The following is a 20851-nucleotide window of genomic DNA, read 5'->3' on the forward strand; positions in this document are numbered from 1 at the left end:
CGAGCCCAGCTAACCTTTTTTTTTTTTTTAAAGTCAGAGTCTCATTTCGTAGTGCAGGCTGGGGTACAGTGGCACAATTATGGCTCACCGCAGCCTCAAACTCCTGGGCTCTGGCCATCCTTCCACCTCAGCCTCCTGAGAAGCTGGGACTACAAGCACATGTCACCATGCCTGACAATTTTTTTTTAACTTATTGTAGATATGAGGCCTTACTACCTTGCCCTGGCTGGTCTTGAACTTCTGGGTTCAAGCAATTCTCCCACCTCAGCCTCCCAAAGGCTGGGATTACAGGTGTGAGTCACTGCACCTGGTCACAATCTCAATAAGATTCCTTTATATTGGCTTTTTCTCCATCCCTGTCTTCCAGAAGCCCTCAACCTAATAAACTGCCTATATTAAGTCCCTGTCTCGGCTCTGCTTTGGGAGAACAAGGTAAGGTCTGTTATGACTAGACACACTCAACTATAAGCAGCACCCCTCCCTTCAATGGAAAGACTGGAATCGACATTCCAAATCTATGAGTGTTTCTTCTGCAAATTCACTAAATGAGCCCCTCTGAAAGAAGTCCTTGGAGATCATTTAAGTAGCTGCAGTGTTCACATTCAGGTCTGTTAGTTATCTTACTAATTAGACAGTGATCCCCCTGAGGGTAAACGGGTTGACTTTCTGTGTTGTTTCTCACACAGCTTCTAAGTGGCTGCCTAGCATTTAACAGGTGCTCAGTTAGTAGGTGCTGATGAACTAAGTAAGCGGCTCTTTTGCTTGAGAGTATTACCTGTGTTCTAACCAATTATAAATGCAGGCAGTGTCTTCCCTAGGCAAATGCCTCTGTCTGAGCAGTGCTTTGACCTGATCTCCAACGGCCCAGACACATGCTCGTTATTTTGCACTGGCATGTATGCATCTAACAATCAGATATACTCAAAAAGAGATGGCATAAGCATGGTGGAAAGAGCACAGATTGGGAGTCGGACCAACCACAGTTGAATTCAGATAGCTCCACTTCACGAAAGGATGGGAACTTGGGCAAGACAATTCACTTTACTTAAGATGTTTTCTCAGCCAGGCTCGGTGGCTCAGCCTATAATCCCGCGCCTTTGGGAGGCTGAGGTGAGTGAATTGCCTGAGCCCGCGGGTTCGAGACCCGCTTGGGCAACTTGGCAAGACCTCATCTCTACAATAAATCAAAAAATGAGCCAGACATGGTAGCGCGCGCCTGTAGTTCCAGCTACTTGGAAGGTTGAGGTGGAAGGATCACCGGAGCCCAGCAGGTCGAGGCTGCGGTGGCCAGGAACGGCCACTGCACTCCAGTCTGGGCGACAGAGTGAGACTCCAACTCAAAAAAAAAAAGATGTTTTCTCATATGTACAGGCACTAGTGACTCCTCCCCTCTCCAGGGTTCTGTGAACATTAAATGAAACCATGTACAAAGCATGTGGTCTAGTAAAGTATACTGTGGCTTACGCCCAGGATCACTCCTGCTCCTGGGATCTTGTTTGTTGCTTGGTCTTTATGGTATATCTATGGCATGATCAATACATGAACCCATTTGAGTCATAGATTTCTCTTTTATTAAGGGAAAAATCATTAACTTCCATGTTGACTTCACGTGGCTGAAGCCAAAATCAAATAAAATCATGTAAGTGAAAGTATTTGATATTTGTAAAGGTATGACGGATAGTAGAGACAGCGAAGATAAGGTTGCCATCTACAGTTGCACATTCTGTGTACTACTGAAAGATCTTGAGCAAAGACTGAGTTAGAGGTGAAATCATGAGAGGCTGCATCCTCCCTGCAAATGTGCATTTTTCTAGTCTGTCCACTTAGAGAGAATACCTTTTGTTAATATACACACAGGGGTCCTAATGACTAGCAGAAGCCTCGAGTGTATGAATTAAATAGTAGGATTTCAAACCAGGCTCATCCGTTTCAAATCTTGGCTCTGGCATCCTTGGGCACAGTTCCTTTGTGCCTCAGTTTCTTCTATTACAAAATAAAATGTTCTTGCATGCTGTTCATAGGTTACAAGGATCTATGCAAAGCACTTAGTGTGATTCCTGGCACATAGTGCTGAACAAATGCTCGTGGTTAATTTTTATGATTCTTATTCTTATCAGCGTAACTCATATCATAATCCAATTAAAGTCATGTGTTGATTGTGCTAAAACAACACACAGTGTTAATAATTTAACTATTCTAAACCCATCTATGTGCATCCATATTTTTGATCGAGGCCAATGAGCAATGTATAGATGTGTTTTTCTGAATTTTTGATGAATATGAACAAATTGATGAACTTATTTGAAAAGACTACTAAAACACACAGGTTATAAAATCTAAGCTCTGCTGATTTCAAACAGCTGTTAGAATTTGTTCTCTTGGAGGGGAAATTGTTGTGTTTCATTCAAGCCAAAGCTTTTGGTATCAATGACTTTAAAGAGCTCTGTACTTAGTAAGGCCAAGCTGAGTATTTCTAATTGGTTGCCTAAAAATTGGTCAATAGGACATATACTTCTTATGATAACTTCTCTTATGATCATTGGTAAACTAAAATACTGACCCTGGTGGGATTACAAACTCTTCAAGGGCAAGAACCACATTCGTTATTTTAGTATATACTACTCTGGCATATTAGGTACAAAAATATGCTGGCTGAAATGATAATCCAAATGTCTGCCAAGTGAACTTCAAAGATACGTCCCAGTAGAACACACCGCAGTAATATAACCCAGAAATGACAAGGACATGAAGAATGTTACAAAACAATGGCTTCTTAAGCAAGGGTCTAACCGCAGCATCCTGCCCCCTTAGAGGGAGTCATCAAGGACGACTTGCCATTATTCACCATAGTCACAAAGCCATTTTCTGGCTCTTTCTGGCCATCATCACTGAGGGCAGGTAGGGAGAAGGGGAATGGGGAGGGCCAAGAGGAAGGGGCTCTCTGAACTTCTTCCAGCAAGAACAGAACCATTTATTATACCAGTTCTGGGACAGCTTTCAAAAAGACAGCCAAATCCTTTCAGATTTGATTAATTTGGCCAACCAACTAAATTAAAATGTCCTTGATATGAAAGGGATGAAGGAACATACATATTGAGGATTCATGAGATTTCCAATATCCTCAATTTCATCCAAACTTATCAGAGTCTTTTTTTTTAAAACAACTATTTTCAAGGGGCAATGAACCCAAAATATGTTATGAAAGCCAAATTACTATCTTTGGCTGTCTTATCCACTTTCCATGCCCATTTTCTTTATTACAAATAACAATTTGGTCTAAAAAAAAATCCATGTTTTATAAGTAAAAATAGAAAAGACTGTAATTACCATATGTATGTTTCATTGCCTCTTCCTTCTCTAAATATCTCGTATCACTGGGACTTTTCCCATCTCTTATCATATTACCTTAGGAACGCATAATATAGTGGTCTCCCTGACTTTCCCCATTGGAATCCAATTGCCTAAACTGCCAGAAGATTCTTCCTAGAGTGCCTCTCTTCACATCAGTGTAGATTCAAGATCACTATGAGGGCAGCTCCTTATTCCTCATCACATCAAGTCTTAAGCGAAATCCTACATCTCTTTGGTCATAATGTTTGTACAGTAGCTCTATAATTAGGCTTAAAATTAACCTCGATAGTAACAGAAACATTAAGAATAATCTGCCAGGTGCAGTGGCTCATATCCATAATCCCAGCACTTTGGGAAGCCAAGGTGGGAAGATCGCTTAAGCCCAGGAGTTCGAGACCAGCCTGGGCAACACAGCAAGACCTCATCTCTACCAAAAAAAAAAAAAAAATTAACTGGATGTTATGGCATGCACCTGTAGTCCCAGTTACTTGGAAGGTTGAGGTGGGAGGATCACTTGAGCCCAGAAGTTCAATGCTGCAGTGAGCTGTGATCGTGCCACTGTACTCCAGTCTGGGTAACAGAGTGAGACACTAACTCAAATTAAAATAATATAATAATATTTTCCTTGTAACTAGATTTATTGGTACATACATCTTTATATGTTAGTCAGAAAATATCAATTTCTGGATAGGACCAGGGTTGCTCACTTAAATCCAAGAGCTGAGCCAAATTTGATGTGTCAATAACCACATTATGTTATTGCTGGTTACAGGAAACTGGTTCCCAGACAAATTTCCACACACGATCTGCCTGGTGAGGATAACTGATTGACTCAGGATTCAAAAGCAATACATTTTCAAAAAAGAAAAAAAAATGAAAGAGATATTGTTTCAATTTAGCTACTAGACTATGAGTTCCTTGAGGGAAAAGACTATTTGATTCATTTTTGTGTCCCTCAGGAATCACGGGGATGTCTGATGTTTGCTAGGCACTAAGTAAACATTGATTAAATGAATAAATATAAACATGGTTGAGCCAAAAAATTAAGTATGATTCACTTCATAATTCATGAGACCTCATGTTTCATTATCATTTTTGTTTTATGAACCTTCACAGACATATTTCATTTTGACCTTGTATTGATTTATCATGTCCTATCATTTAAGTGTGTTAACATTTGGCATTCATTCTTGCTTCCTCGGTTAGTCATCTCTTCTTTGTTTTATTAGAGTCTGGGCCATTTGGCTGAAAAGAAAAGAGATCACTAAAAGCCCCACAAGTGTCAGACTTTTCCTTAGAGAAGACATGTCTGTGGAAGCTCAGAAAAGCTGGGCCGTCAGACTTCAGGAAGGCCAGGAACCATTTGCTCCTCACTCTCGTGTTCTACCATTTACACACCCTTCTATCTATAAAAGTGTGGTCTTCATAGGCCACACCTCCTGCAAGTTCTACATTCTGCCCCGTGTGCACTTTGACCCTCCCCCTTTACCAAGTATACATTCTTTATCACATGGTGGAATTATGCCTCACTGCAGCTTTGAACTCCTGGGTTCAAGCAACCCTCCTGTCTCAGCCTCCTTAGTAACTATAGGCACATGCCACCATGCCCGGCTAATCTTTATATTTTTTGTAGAGATGGGATCTCATTGTGTTGCCCAATCTGATCTCGAACTCATGGCCTCAAAAGATCCTTCTGCCCCAGCCTCCCAGAATCCTGGGATTACAGGTATGCATCACAGTGTCCAACCCTTCATGATTTTAACTCTCACACATGGCAATTTTTCAGTTCCTGCTCTACTGCTGATTCTGTGAATTCTCCATTCAAATTCCTAAGTCAAAGTGCTTACCTTAATCAAATACATTTTGGCTGCCAATCTGGATGGCAGGGAGGTGCTGTCCATATGGTTCACAAAGGGCTGCTCTTTGGCAGTGACGATGACTTGGGCAGTTTCCCATAGTAGGTGGTTATTGGTGGACAAGTCCATGATTGACATTTCCCATAAGGTGGGCAACATTATTTATCTCTGTATATCACCTATCCACCTATTATGTGAAACTGAAAACATCGCATGGTACAGAGATATTCTGCATGATTGATTAGTTATTGAGATTACTATAAAATATATTTTAATACTTTAACTTATGAGATTTATAAAAGATTAGCAAGGAATGACAAAAAGTTGAATCATAAGTTCCTCATTTAATTGGAACAATGTTTCACCATTCTGGTGGAAATTAAGTCACATATTTTGAAGCCAGAGGAATCGGTTCATATTACTAATAAAAACTGGTGGCAAAGGTTTACTTTGAAATGGAAAATCTTGAATTTGGTTAGTCTACATGGTAACTTAGAAATTATTAAAATACAACATTTATTGTGCTAGTCTACACTTTACAAAAAGCAGAACCATTATTTAAGGTGAAGAAAAATTTAAAACCTTAATAAGCTGCATGGGAGAAAAGGACCCAACTGTATTCTCTTTACATGCTAGTTGCTTTAATATGAGACCAATTCTTCCATCAGCTCCTAGAAGCTGACAGTCAAAACCATGTGTGTCTGCAGTTTCTTATTCTATTCTCTTATGATGACGCTAACCCTTCCTCTCCGTGAAGAAGTAGGGGCATTAACATGGAACCGTTGGGAAATGAATTCTGAAAGCTAGTATTTAGATGGCACATCAGTAGTTATATCTGACCCATCAGAAGTCTGGCAGTAAACTAAAGTCCCTGAAACCAAATTATAAATGAAACAATAACAAGTCCAAGTGACTGCCCTTTTCTCCCAATAGTACCAGAATGGAAGCTGTCAGGGTGAGATCCTGGCTGACTTAATGATGCATAAAACGCCATGAGACATACATGTCTCATCAAGGGTTTAAAGAGGTAGAGTAAACATGGAACATTCAATCAACTCAGGAAAAAAGTCAGCTTGTCGCCTCATTTCTCATGGAGCACAGCCCAAATCAGTATCTTTTCAGAGAGTATTCTTTAATCTGATTGCACTGCCAATCATGGCCCAAGAGTTAAGTCGCTGGGGGGGGGGGGGGTGGGACCAACTGTGCAGTAAGGAACCATAGAGAGAGATTGAGAGAGAGTTTGAGAGAGAGATTGAGAGAGAGAGAGAGAGAGAGAGAGAGAGAGAGAAAGAGAAAGAGAGAGAAAAAGAGAGAGAGAAAGAAAAAGAAAAATCAGTAAAGGACCCTCCAGCAGTGATGGCTTTTCCCTTTGAAGTAGAGATTCATTTCAAAATTTGAAGCGCTTTTGGTTTGTGGAAATAAGAATCCTATTATTTTTAAATGGTAATAAGCAGGTTATAATTATAGCTCAGAAATGAAAATTCTATGAAATTGGTTGCTTTGAGGAAGACAGGCAAGAGTCTTTTAAAAAGAATGCATTTTTTAAACCATAAGGATTTCAATAAAGAGAAGGTCTAAACAGCCTGAGAAAAACATATATGGATTTCTCTTTTTAAAATATTTGTGAACCCGAAGGAGAAGTACTCATGATATAGGGATGCCCTGACCCTCTTCTCCACCCACCTTTTAGGCAAACCTTGCTCAGAGCACTTACATGCAAGATGATAAGTTCTAGGGTCTGTCTTATTCGAACTGAGGGGCAAGCATTCTGGGGCTGGTTGAGAATACTTCTTGTACATTATCAAGCTACTTTTTAAGGTATTTTCAGCACTCTTTCAGACAAAAGAGGGTGTAGAGAGGTGCTCATAGTTTGAACAATTTGCAAAATACCTTTCATATTCCTTTTCATTGAAGAAGCCTTCTCTCCCTCTTTTTTGTTTGGAACTGAGTTTTAGCATCATCAAAATAAGTGGGCAGGTTGAATTATTTCATACAAACTAACTTTAATTTGACATTTGCCACTAGACTTTACAATGCAGCCTATCACATACCATCACACACACGACATCCTACTTCCTTCTGTGGCATCTGTAATAATTTTATAGTTAGAGGTTAATAGAACCCCCATGGGGTGGAACTTTCGGGAAATACAAATTTCCAATGCTTTTTTGTATTCCTGATATTCACCAGAACTGTGTCTGCTAAGACCTATGTTCAACAAGGAGAAATAAAAGGTATAAACTGAATCTAGCAACAAAAGCTGTACCTTGCAAGGTATTTATAAAGAGTACATGGAATTTTATATTAGCTCTTTTATCAATAGTTTCTTCAAAGTATTGATTAGCCAATTCTGTATACTTCTACAGCAATTCAATAAGTTGCCAATACTTAGCGAATATCTGAATAAGGTCTTTATTATCTTTACTAGTTATTTAAGTCAATCCAAATATTTATTGAGTCCTTACTCTCTACAAGTTTTTTCCAGGTACTAAGCCTACTGGAAAGGCAATTCTAGAGTTCTCCTTATAAATTCCATGGATATTAGCTACTGCTTCCATAAGAAGTATTGCTGAGCTTAAATATGTTACTGCTTTATTTTCTAAGCATTCCCCACAGGAGAGCATGGTTCATTTCTTTCTTTCTTTCTTTTTTCTTTTTTTTTTTTGAGTTGAAGTCTCATTCTGTTGCCCAGGCTGGAATGCAGTGGCATGCTCACGGCCACCACAGCCTCAACCTGCTGGACTCAGGCGATCCTTCCACCTCAGCCTTCCAAGTAGCTGGAACTAGAGGCACACTCAACCATGCCTGGCTAATTTTTTTGATTTATTGTAGAGATGATGCCCAGGCGGGTCTTGAATCCCTGAGTTCAGGCAATCCTCTCACCTTAGCCTCCCAAAGTGCTGGGACTACAGGCTTGAGCCCAGCAGTTCATTTCTTAAAAACACATCATTATGCTCTTTGTTTGTGCAAGAACATATGTGACTTTCATTGCCCAGAATCCACTTCCTTTTTTTTCTGGAAACATCACTTGGGCTTTTCTTTGGGAAATGTTCCTTCTCCATTGTATATAGGATTGCAGAGAGAGTCAATCAAGCTGCAGTCCCCTCTCTTGGCCTAGGGAGAGCAAGCTGGGTCACTCTGATCCTCTCCTAGGAACTTGAACCTTGAGAAATTTGACACAAGTTGACTTAAGGTGAGCTGACTCACCTCAGAAGAAGGACTCCAAAGAGCCCAGTCACAATTCCTAATACTCAAATTCTCAGAGCAGCCCTGATCCTGACTCAGATTTCCTTCAAATATCTCAGCTCTGCTATGGGTCAGTAGTCCTCAAACAATAATGTGCAAAACAAGTCCCACTGAAAGATTATTAAACATTAAATGATCAGGATCCATCCCTGAAATTCAGATTCTTTGGGTCTAGGATGGTTCCCAGGAATCTGTTGTTGTTGTTGTTATTATTATTTTGGAAAAATATCCCCAGAAATTTGAATGCTAGCAAACCAGAGAACGCACTGAGAAACATTGCTAGAAACCTCCAATGAATTCCATGTTTTAAATGAGAAAGAAGTGATTTCTATTGTGTACCACCAAATATCTTAACTGCCCTCTATAAAGCTTTGGAGAGTGATTATTAATATAGAGGCATGAAACCTTGGGTGAGAGATTCCAGACCTCCCAAGTCAATTATTTTTTAACCAACCTTTCTCCAGCTTCCACACTGTCTATCTTAACTAGAATCCTGGAAAATAACTAAGAAACTTCTGATCTTAATGAGACTGCATCCCAATCACCTTTGTAAAAAAAGGTTGTGAGCTGGGAGCAGTAACTCACACTTGTAATCCCAGTACTTAGGGAGGCTGAGACAGGAGAAATGAGACAGGAGGAAGTTCGAGACCAGCCTAGGCAACATAGTGAAACCTTGTCTCTACAAAAATTCAAAAAATTAGCCAAGCATGGTGGTATGTGCTTGTAGTCCCAGTTACTTAGGAGACTGAAGCAGAAGGATTATCTGATCCAGGAGTTCGAGGCTGTGGTGAGCTGTGATTGTCCCTCTACACTTTAGCCTGGGTGTCAGAATGAAACCCTGACTCAAAAAAGAAAAAAGAAAAAAAAAAGGGCTGTGATCCATCCTTTTGAATAACTATCACTTTGTTTCACAGTCTATTATCTACCCCAAAGGGAAAACTGATTCATTCAATAATGAAACTACCATAGAGAATCAATGAGGCACTTAGGGGAAGCTTCACAGACTCACTGTGACCATTACAAAATAAAATAAAATGAAACGGGGTAAGAGATGGAAATTACAAGCCCAGTCTTTCTGTCCCTTAGTTACAGCGCTGGGAGAAGCTGCCTTGTCTCTTACTCTCTTTATTTAAGTTTGTGGTTTGGAAATCAGAGTAGGTTTATTTATCCCTTTGGTAGTCAGGGAAGAGAATGGTAATAGGCTCATCCCAAAAGTGCAGGAAAGAAAAAAAATCTCAATAAACAAACAAAAAACGAAACTACTTCTGATGATTCAAACAGAAGAGAAGTGGCTGTTATCTCGATGTAATACCAAGGAAGCCAGCAGACACAGGAGTCTGACTCAATGGGAAATGGATCTATTCAGCAGAAAGGTCATCTGGCAATAGAAGGCCTCTAACCAACAACACAAAAGGCGGCCTCAGAGCACTGCTTCCCTGAGCTTCAGGGAAGTTAGGAGGAGTGACACATCTCCTGAAATAGGAGCTGCTCGTTTTAGGTATGGCAAAGGTGTTAGGGAAGCTTTGAATACATATAGCCACAAAAGTCCTTAACTCAAGACTTTACATAAATAACTTGGTGGTGCTTTTATTTTTTGAATGGCTGTGCTTAAAGACACTTCAAAATACGGTTTTTGTTGTTAAATATGTTTACCTGTTTTTATTACATATTTACCTACTTTTATAACCATGGTTTTTAGTGAATTTTATCATTTAAATCAGAACTAAGATCACCTGGGCATTTGAGCAGGTGCTTGCTATGAGTAAGTAAGCTGGTTCTTGCTTTAAATTCTTCAAAGAAATATACAGAATATAATCTAAATATTGAAAAGAGGCATAAAAAAGTAAATAATTACATAGTTTCAAACTCTAGCACCACATTTCTCTTCTCTTTTATACATGATGACAAGACCAAGAAACCTAACTCTAAGCCATCACAAAGCTCTGTATATATATGTTTATACACACAAGAATATACACACAGACTCATTGAGACCATTACCAAAAAAAAAAAAAAAAAAAAAAAAACATATTATAGAGACAAGTAGGAGCAGAGGGTAGAAAGTGGGGGAGAATTGGATATTTCTCTAGCATTATTTAAATATTTATTGAACTAATATGCCTTGAGTATCTCTTGGAGGCCAGGCATTCTTGCTGGGTGACAGAGCTATAATAATGTAAAAGGTACAAAGAAAACTTAGAGTTCAAATGAGGGCAGGTAACTAAAGGGATAATTGAGATAAAGTATGATCATAGGGAAAAAGCAGGGGCATGAAACCAAGACTGGGAAACAGCCTCCATTAAGGTGTGGAGGCAAAAGAAAGTGCTGACTATTGGGAAACTGCATGACATTCTATTCCTTTGGGTCCTCAGAGGATAAAGATACTGAGAGTCAAGGCCAAGGAGGCAAACTCAAGAAGCGTCTCATAGGATGCTAGTTAGATTACACTTAAATTTCAAGAAATAAGTGTCGATTGAGGGATTATTTAAGGAGAGAATTACAACGATTGCAGCTCCATTGTGGAGAATGGATTATTGGAGAACAAAGACTAAGAAAAGGAGACCAGTTAGGAGGTTACTGTGGTAATCTGGGAGAGAAAAATCTGGGGCCTGCATTAGAGTTGAGATGAATGAAATAGAAAGAAAAGATTCCAGCGTACTCAAGGAGGTAGGAATGACTGAACTTGATGACTGAATGGATCTAAGAGTAAAGGGGAGGAACAACTGTGTTTCTGTCTTGAACAAATGGGAGTACAATAATGTCATCTAATCTGACCGGTAAGGAGGAAGTAGATACAGGCATTAGTGGCAAGAGGGGGACAAACAAGATCAAGAGGACGGAACCCAGACTTGAACTGACTGTGCTTGCAGTGCCTGGAGAGTTTCAGATAAAGACGTCTGGAAGCTTTGAATGGGTCTACAGGTCTAAAACTTGGAAGAAATATCTGACCTGGGCATATTGACTTAGTCACCGTCAGAATATACATAAAATAGTTTTCCTTCAATTTCTCTGGTCACTTCTTATAAATCTACTTCCTTCATTTTTTTACCCTCCAAGCATTCCTCAAATGCATGTTGCTATTCACTAGACTCTCCAGAGTTGAAGACAGTCATGACTGCATGAAGGAATACCAATATAGATAGAAACATGAAGATATCAAATGTAGATGAGAAGGGATAGGGAGATAACTAATGGAAACAGGAGAATGTGGTGTCATAGAAGTGAAGGGAAAAGCGTTTCTAGACAGTGGGATGGGGCTGTGGACGCCAGATATGACGAGCTGACAATCTGGACAGGTGCATATCTTTAGCTGACTCGATAGGCCAGCCTAAATTAATGGAAATATCCCATAAGATAATGTACAATCACCTGCTTAGATCTCATATACATCTGCTGACCTTCATTTCCTGAGGAAATGTGCCAACAACAAAGACATGCCACAGTGTAAATAAACTCAGTAGGATTTGATCACCCTTTATGAAATGGGTTCTTAGCATGAAAAGCAAAGGACGGAACCCTGACCCACAGTTGAGCACATCTACATTTAACACCCCACAAAGGCCAGGTCTCAAGAACCAGCCAGACTTTGCTCTTCTTTATTCCAAAGTACTCGAACCACATGTGATAATTTCCTAATCAACAGATTCCCCAATTTATGAATTATTTTCACTCAGTGCATTTCTAGTGGAATGCACTAATAAGCTAGGATATGTGTGTGTGTGTGTGTGTGTGTGTGTGTGTGTGTGTATGTATATATATTTCATAAGCCTTTCTAGAAAAAGGTGAGGGATAAATTAATTTTCAGGTGCTTCTCACATTAAATATTTATGACAAAAATAAAATGCACTCTCTATAAAATACCTAATGATATAAAAAGTTTACCCCATCCTTCCATAATCCCATTCCTATGAGCCATCATTTACTGGTAAACTCCTTTGATCTCTACTCATACAAACACCAATATAGACATAAACACGTGTAGAGTAAATGTGATCATACTATATAGTTGCTCTACACCTTAATTTTTGTTTTCATGTTTTGAGCTTTTTATTCAGGAACATGAGAGCTTGATTCCTTAATTTTTATATAGTCTATCCTCAGATATAGACTTCCTTCTCTGCCAGCCTATACAGTCTAGCTTTTTCTCTTTAATGTCTGCATGGTATTGCCCACTACAGGTAGTATGCCATTTATTTCCGCCTATTGTCAGATAATCTTGTTATGTCAAACACATTTGAATGTTCCATAAACTCATATATTTCCACCACAAGCCTAGGCTTTTCTGAGGACAGATGAGAGGTCCAATTCCTCTCTGCATTTTTACCTTTCAGAATAGCCCTGGGAAAAGAATAGGGACTCAATAATTGCTTTATGAATGAACAGACATATGACAACTACTGTAACTCTACATAATTTTAAAAACTTTATGAGAGGTGTTTGTTTTTTTTTTTGAAACAGTGAACACATCTTTCTAAGTGTTTTCAGCACAGGTGAGATGGTGCCCAGAGGCAGAGCGAGGTGGAAGTAACAACAATTAAAATAGTCCACACTTAATTGGGTGCTTACTATGTGCAAGTGTTTTCATAGTTGAACACATGTAATAGTCACAGAAAAACTATCAGTAAGATTCTGTTATGATCCCTCACTTCACAAAAAGCGAAACAGAGGCACAGAGTGATGAAGTGACTTGCCTAAGGTTCTATCATAGGCAAAGTCCAGGCCCCTGTCCCAGAGTCTGCTGTCATTCCCACATTAAACTGCTTCTCCAAGGCCAGACACAGTGGTTCACGCCTGTAATCCCATCACACTTGTAATCCCAGCACTTTGGGAGGTAGAGGCTAGAGGACTGCCTGAGCCCAGGGATTCAAGACCAGCCTGGGCAACTTGCGAGACCTTGTCTCGACAATAAATCAAAACATTAGCTGAGTGTGGTGGTGTGTGCCTGTGGTTCCAGCTACTTGGAAGGCTGAGGCAGAAGGATCACCTGAGCCCAGTGGGTCAAGGCTGCAGTGACTGAGTGCGTGACACTGCACTCCAGCTTGAACAGTGAGACTCCAACTCAAAAAAAAAAAAACCAACTGAAAAAAACTTTTAAAAAACCCATTCTCCAAAGGGAAGGAAAAGCAATGAGTGACAGCTGGGGGTGTGCTGAGGAGGTGTGATGGCAACTGGTGAGTCCTGTACCCTGAACATCCATCAACAATCTCATTCTCTGCACATGCCCAGAGGCTGCCAGCTGCCAATTTCACTTCATCTCCCCCATCTGTGCTCCCTAATGTGTACAGGAAAGCTGATCTTCCCTTCTACTAATAAAATGTCATTATGTCATTTGGCCTATTAATAAAGTAAATTTAAAGCTCTGAAAAAATTAAACCATCAAGTAGCATTTTTGTTGTAGACTATTTTAAACGCTCAGGTTTGATATTTCTGAAGCTGAGGTATACTGCTCTGATATAGGCACATACCTTTGTAAGAACTTTTTCACATCCCAGAGAAATGAATAGCAGTTTTTAAAAGTTTTTAGGACTTTAATGGGACCTTAAAACATTGAAGGGTCAAATGAAGGATTTTAACATGGCCAGCATTCAAAGTTATTAAAAACATGTGCAGTCCCAAATCTGAAGTTAGCAATCTCTTGCCAAAATACATGCATGAATTTGATTTTAAAAGACATGAGTCTTAACGCCAAATATCCTGAAAGGACATCTTAAGACATCTCTGGAAATGCTTTGCGTGATTTAAGTGATTTATATACCATTATGCATATGAATGTTAATCCTTTATTTGTAGAAGAACAGAACTGATGTCACAAAATCTCCTTTAAAAAATCACCTAACATGAAAAGATATTTTCCAAGACATGTATAATAAGTATATAGCTTATACATATTTTGACTGGTAGAATAATTCTCATCATTTGTGAAAAGTATGAATTGTAAGTGAAAAACTATAATGTAAAGAAGTATATTACCTACATTCTACTGACCAGAAAATCCTATGAACTGGCACTTCACTGCCTCTCCAATTCAGTGATAATTGATTTTTTATACTCGAAAGCACTACAAAATTGTCATGTTAATTAAATTTAATTATTCAAACTTGGAAAGACATTCCAAACAAGATGAACAAAATGTTATATATAGAATGAGAGTAGATTTCAGTTTGAATCTCAACTTAACCACTTTCATATTCTGTGGCCTTTGGCAATACAATTTATTTCACTGATTTGAAGTTTTCTTATCTATAACATGGTGATCGCATCATTTGCTTTGCCTATTCTGAGAGATTACTTTCATGTCAAATGAAATTGTGGGTATAAAAGTATTTAGTAAACTTTTAAAGACTGTGGATGTGTATTGAGTAGCCCTAACAATCATAATTTTATTAGAGAACTAAACTCCTTAAGTTATATGATATATACAAAAGCAATATCATTTGGTGATCCCACTACATTTAAATGTTCTAAAAGTTCAAAGGTTATCACACTTTAAGGAAAGTGCAATCTTATAAGAGATGAGTAATATATGGACTAGGTCGCCCTCCACTATCCAACCATTTATCAAAGCCTTTCATTTATCAAAGACTAAGAGTATTTAGCAACTAACATAGGCAGTAACCAAATCAAGAGCAAGTTCTTTTGCCTCACGATCTCATTTCATCAGCAGGTCTTTGAAAACAACCTCGTATCAGGCCACATGTAGGTGCAGACAAACATTATTTCATTTTAACTCTCAAGATAAACTTTCAAAGTTTCGCTATTATCCTGATTTATAGATGAGAAAGCTGAGGCTTAAGAACGTTCCACTAGTGTGCACCTGTAGTTCCAGCTACTTGAAAGCCTGAGGCGAAGGATGATCAGAGCCCAGCAGGTTGAGGCTGTGGTGGCCGGCAGCAGCCACTGCACTCCAGTCTGGGCGACAGAGTGAGACTCCAACTCAAAAAATAAAAATAAAAAATAACTTTCCACTATCACACAGTAAATAAAAGATCATGTAAAGATTCAAGCCCAGGTTTAGTCTGACTCTGCCTCCTAACTATGCGGATCTCTATATCATGTCTTCAATAATTTTGTCATGCTAGTCACCAGTGGCTTTCCCCTTGACCATTCTAAAATCCCTCCAATGACAGATAACCTAGTAGAAAATGCAAAGACTTGAACAGGAACTTCACAAAAGAAGACATCCAAATGGTCAATAAATATATGTTTAAAATGCTTGATTTCATTAGTCATCAGGGAAATGCAAAGCAAAACCATAATGGGTTACTTCTCCCCCCGACCCCCCCCCGCCCCGTACCAGATGGGCCAAAATGTGAAACATCATACAGTAATACTAGGAAAGGCATGACTGGTGAGAGTGTGCATTGATTGAGTGCATCTGATAGCTGAAAGCTGTTTATCAGCATCTATTTAAACTGAATGTATATATATTATACCCTATGACTTGACAGTTTCATTCCTAGATTTGCATCCAATGGCAATGCATGCATAAATATTTGCAATGTAATATGCTGTAGTGTGTGACGGCATTATTTATGAAAGTCCCAAATTGGAAACTACCCAAATGCCCATTAACAGAATGGGTAACTAAATCACAGTATATTTACACAATGGAATACTATATAGCTGTGACAATGAGCAAGCTACAACTTCAACTATATGCAACTATATAGATTATTCTCCTAAATATAATGATTAGCAACATAAGCTAGATCAAGAAAGTAGTGCCTGCTGTATGAGTCCATGTGAATAAAATTCAGAAACAGGAAAACCTAATCTACAAATGTTAGAAGTCAGATTAGTGGATAACCTGGCGGAAGAGAGAAATAGTTGAGATTGGAAGAGAGGAGTGCCCACATTGCTTCGTTTCTTGAGATTTGGGTGTTACATAGTGGTCTCTTTGTGAAATTTCTTCAAGTTCATCGCTTATGACTTCCTCATTCAATTTTCCGCATCATATATGCTATACTTCAATAAAAAGTTAACCAAAAAGAATATCAGTCTCTGCTCCCCAGACATGCAAATGTCAACACTTTAGAAGTGTTTTGCAGAAATGCACAAAGAGTTTCCAATGTTTATACATCCTTTTAAATTTGAGAGTACTATTTCAGCTCACAGATTTTCATGTCCTTAATGAAACAGCAAGACAGTTTAGGAAAACACCGATGTTACTTCTGAGCTATAAAGCTGAGTTCTAAAAGACTGATTGTTAGGAGTAATCAAAAGAATGAAGACTAGATCTTGAACATAAATAATAAAGTCAAAAAAGAGAGGCTTATACACTGAGTCTCAAAGAGAAAGACTGGGCTACAGCCAACAGGCAGGGCCAGCTTCTCACAGAAGTTTTGAATCTGAAGGCAACATTAAACAGGTGAGTGAGAGGAGAGAGCCTAATAAAAACATCAGCTAGAAAGGTAAAAACCTAGAAATGAAGAGCTGTGGTGTACGCATATAACTTTCTTTGAAACCCACATAACTTTCATATTCTTCCTGAGAGACAATGTTTGAGTAGGAGGAATTCTTAAGAAAGCTGTCACACAAAAAAAGGTATAAGAGTGGAGGATTTGAGATGCACACACACACATACATATGTCAACTGATTTATATATCTAAAATACATTTTATATATAATCATATATAACAGATATCTGATATATATATGTACATATGCATATAAATATTAGAATTTAGTTCTGGTATGATGTGAGTCATCATACTCCAAATTGACAATAGGTTAGAGAAAGGACACCAGGACAGTCCAATCGATGTGACAAGGTCCCAACTACTACTACTGTATAAGGGTCTAGTTATCCTTTGCTCTTCTGTCAACCTGGTTAGTTATTCAATGAGCAGCTTCCAGACTCATCAGTTTTGTAGGTTAATGAGACATCTCAGTCACAGATAGATGCACAGTGGGTTCTTTTCCTCCAAGGAAATAAAAAGGGATTTAGATTTTACATACCTACCACTCTGAGTTGGCCATCTACAAAGAAAACTGCCATCCTTAGAGTGTCAAAGAAGAGGGGTTAAACAGCAGCAGGTGGGTTACAGGCTAAGGTTCCCAAGAAAGAAACATTTGAAAGTAAAGAAAAATGTATTTCTAGTGACCAAAGATTTCTTTTATCTTTAAAATATATTTATGCTATATATTTTGTGGTTCCTTAACCAAAATGCAGGGTAAAAAAGTTTGAGAATTAACAGGTGAACCAAGTCTCTACATTTTTCAGTCAAGATTATCCTGTTTCTTCTATCTGTTTGCATGTTCAATGTAAGAACAAAAATAAGTAGAGTAAAAATTGTTGCCCTGTTCAAATGCGGACTTATTGCAGAAAGCCTGTATTCAATAGGCACACAAAACCCCAGTGTTCTTCTCATTCACTATATAAGAGTAAACAGAAACACATAAAGCTATGAAATTCTCATGCATTATTATTCCATGAAAATATGGACTTTTAATTTCAATTTACTTTTATTTTTAACTTCATATCTTTTTAAATGTGGACAATTTTACACTCTAAAAAGTTTGTAACACTTATTCCCAAATCTTATTGAAAAACTATTAATTTTTTAATTGGGTAAAAACCACCCATCCCTGTAGCTGTCGTCTTTAAAAATCTTGGCTGGCTACCTCTCTGCTACAGTGACTCCTGGCGTATCAACTGTTGCATTCAAAACACAAATGGCATTACATATGTAACCATCACAAGCATCTTTACATTCAAGGGGCTTTTCAGGCTTTCGTTTATTTAATAAAGTTGAATGCTGTCCTGACAATTCGATAGGAGTTGAGTTCTACCCCTACCCTCCCACCCCATGTCTCCAACTTTATTATTTAGAGCTGATCAGATTTTGACCTTGTTTGTCCTGGAAGTCTCATGTGTATCGCTGCTGGTGGCCCATTTTCCAAGGTCACAGATTTCTTTATCTCATACCCTTAAGTATCGATTAGCTTTCTTTGTCAATTTTCTATTTGTTTTGCAGCCAGGAATTTCAAATCAGAATTAAGCAATTCAAGCACTGCAGTTTGGCTAGGCTGCATCAGCCTCCTGTTCTCTTTCATATCAATCCCTGGAAATACCGTGCCTGCACGCAAAAGGAGTACGAAAATACAGCAAGTGCTTCCCCCGAGCTTGTCAGCTAGCATACTGCATGGCATATTTCAATTAGCATCCAATCATATTAAGTAGTGATACTTCAGTATTTGTGTGAGCCTGCCTTGTAGAATTTAATACTCAGACAGCCATTTTGCAAAACACAGCAGGTCCATGAAATAAAGGCTATTTCAGTGAGTCACAGGATGATAAAGCTGTCGTAGACACGGGTGTTGCTGCAACAGCTGTGTCATCCATCAAATGATTATCATCTACTATTTCTCTGAAGCTGTTCAAAATAGGATTTCACATTAGCCTCCATGGCTATCTTTAATTTGACAAACTCTATAGTATTCCTTTTAACTTCCCCCCATGTCATAAATTCCAATAGGAAAACAGAACTACTCTAGGTAAAAGAGGATATCAACTGGTTTGAACTGAACAGACCTCTGAGACAATGGACTTCCCAAACCAATCCCCGTGCAAGTTATTTCTAACCTTATCAAAGTAATATGGCACAAAAGACAGATTAAAAACATCTCCAGGAAAAAACAAAAAAAGAGAGAGAAAATCTCAGAATCTCATATCCCTCAGGTGCCTTGAAAACTCGTGGTACAGAATGATTGGACTGTCCGGTTGGTTCAGCACAGGGATTATAAACATCTGAAAGAGGCAACATGCACTAGACAGACACGAATAGTATTTTCAGCTCCCAGCAGCAATGGTACAGCAATAGAAACTTACATAGGACACCCGTACTCGCCGGCGATGCACCAGCCCGCAGCACTGCATGAAGAGGGGGCAGAACGCAATCAGCGTGTGGCTTCACCAAGCTGCACCGTGCCTTGTCTTCTCGTCACAGCCTCTGTCCATTTCTTCCCACCTTCTACTCCCAGGTAAGAGGCATGGGCAAATCAACACTTAGCTTCTGCCTCCTAGGTAGTTTCTAAAAAAATCACTGTACCTGCAGGCATGCCAAAACTTTGTTCTTCTCTATTTATCTTTTTTTTTTTTTTTTTTGGGGTAATTTGAGATCCTCTTCTTTGGGGGGTGGGGGGTTTCCTATTTGCAAAAATCTACAAGAAGTAGCCTTAATTTTCCTGAAGGAAGTACTGCTAACACATAGTTATGACTGTCCAGATTGTCAGAGTTTCTTGGCAACGTTTTTACAGTAGCCATTCTCAACTCGGGAGATTTTCAAACATCAGAGAATCTTGCATTTCACCCCCCTGCCGTATCCTGCTTTTGAAAAGAGGAGGCCTACTCCTGCAGCTGCTTATGTGACTGCTTCAGAGAATGCTGCTGTTCCTGCTCCCGCGGTGGCTCGGCTCTTCTTGCCTCCCTCACGATGCACAGACTGGCAACAGCATCCTTGATTCCTTGTTACCTCTGTAATGTTTTGGCCATATCCGATTTGCTGCTTCTCCCTCCTCCCCGACCCTGAAGAATCACCGAGTCTAGACTTTAATTCACTGTGGATTGCGAGGACTACAGAAACAACCTCCAAATTGTCAGATGCTTTGTCCTGCAGTAGGTATTTCACATGAATTGTAAGAAGGATTGCTGGAGTGGCCTCGGGATCTGACTTGCCAGCCGCTGCGGCAGCACGGTTGTTTGGTGCTCACTGCCAGATAATTCATTCTCTATGTTTAAGCATGTTACATAAACAGAACTCTGGCAGGAGAATTTGATCAGAGTCAGCCCTGATTCATTAATTAGATAATAGATCACCTATGATTTAGACACAATGAACAGAACGAGGCTACCTTCCAAGCCTGAGAGTTCACAAGTCAATATTCTTTATGAGCTATTATTTCAATCTTTCCCAAAGCTATTATTTAGATCTTTCCCTAAATATTCAATTTTCAGGCACTCAGCTGACCCTAACATTATTCATAAAAGGTCTTATACGTGTCACACTTAAAAAAAAATGAATCATTAAGGTATGTGGGGATTAATTTGTATGATAACAGCCATCCTACTAAGCCATGATTCATAAAACCTTTTACTGTGTCATTGCAATTGATCCCAATTTGCCCCATGCCCGAGTCACTCCAGATACTGTTACCCCTCAAGAAGGTGTGTTAATTATTTCATGCCACAGATTGAAATCAACCACCATTATCCTCTTTAGGTTCATGGGAAAATGAAAGCCTATTAATTCTCGACACTTTACCAGTATTTTCTTAAAACCTGGGATTTCAAGTAAGAATTCTCTATTATTATTAATAGTCTAAGAGGCTAGCAGAGATGAAAACAATTCCTACCTTAATTCAATCATATATATATATATATATACCTAATCCTGAA

General features: G+C 38.9%; 1 protein-coding gene across 2 annotated transcripts in view; it reads right to left on the bottom strand.

Moving 5' to 3' along the window:
• CACNB2 (calcium voltage-gated channel auxiliary subunit beta 2) overlaps positions 1 to 20168 on the bottom strand; it is a 253627-nt gene extending 233459 nt beyond the window's left edge. For both annotated transcript variants that reach the window (XM_021710994.1, XM_021710993.1), the window contains exon 1: positions 19286 to 20168. In XM_021710994.1, the coding sequence (XP_021566669.1) occupies positions 19286 to 19333 (48 nt within the window). In that variant the 5' untranslated portion in view covers positions 19334 to 20168. The remainder of the gene's footprint in view (positions 1 to 19285) is intronic.
• Positions 20169 to 20851: the final 683 nt, after the last annotated feature.

The sequence above is a fragment of the Carlito syrichta genome, unplaced genomic scaffold (assembly GCF_000164805.1).
Source record: "Carlito syrichta isolate Samal-C Ts95f unplaced genomic scaffold, Tarsius_syrichta-2.0.1 Scaffold301791, whole genome shotgun sequence".
In the NCBI taxonomy this organism is placed as follows: domain Eukaryota; kingdom Metazoa; phylum Chordata; class Mammalia; order Primates; family Tarsiidae; genus Carlito; species Carlito syrichta.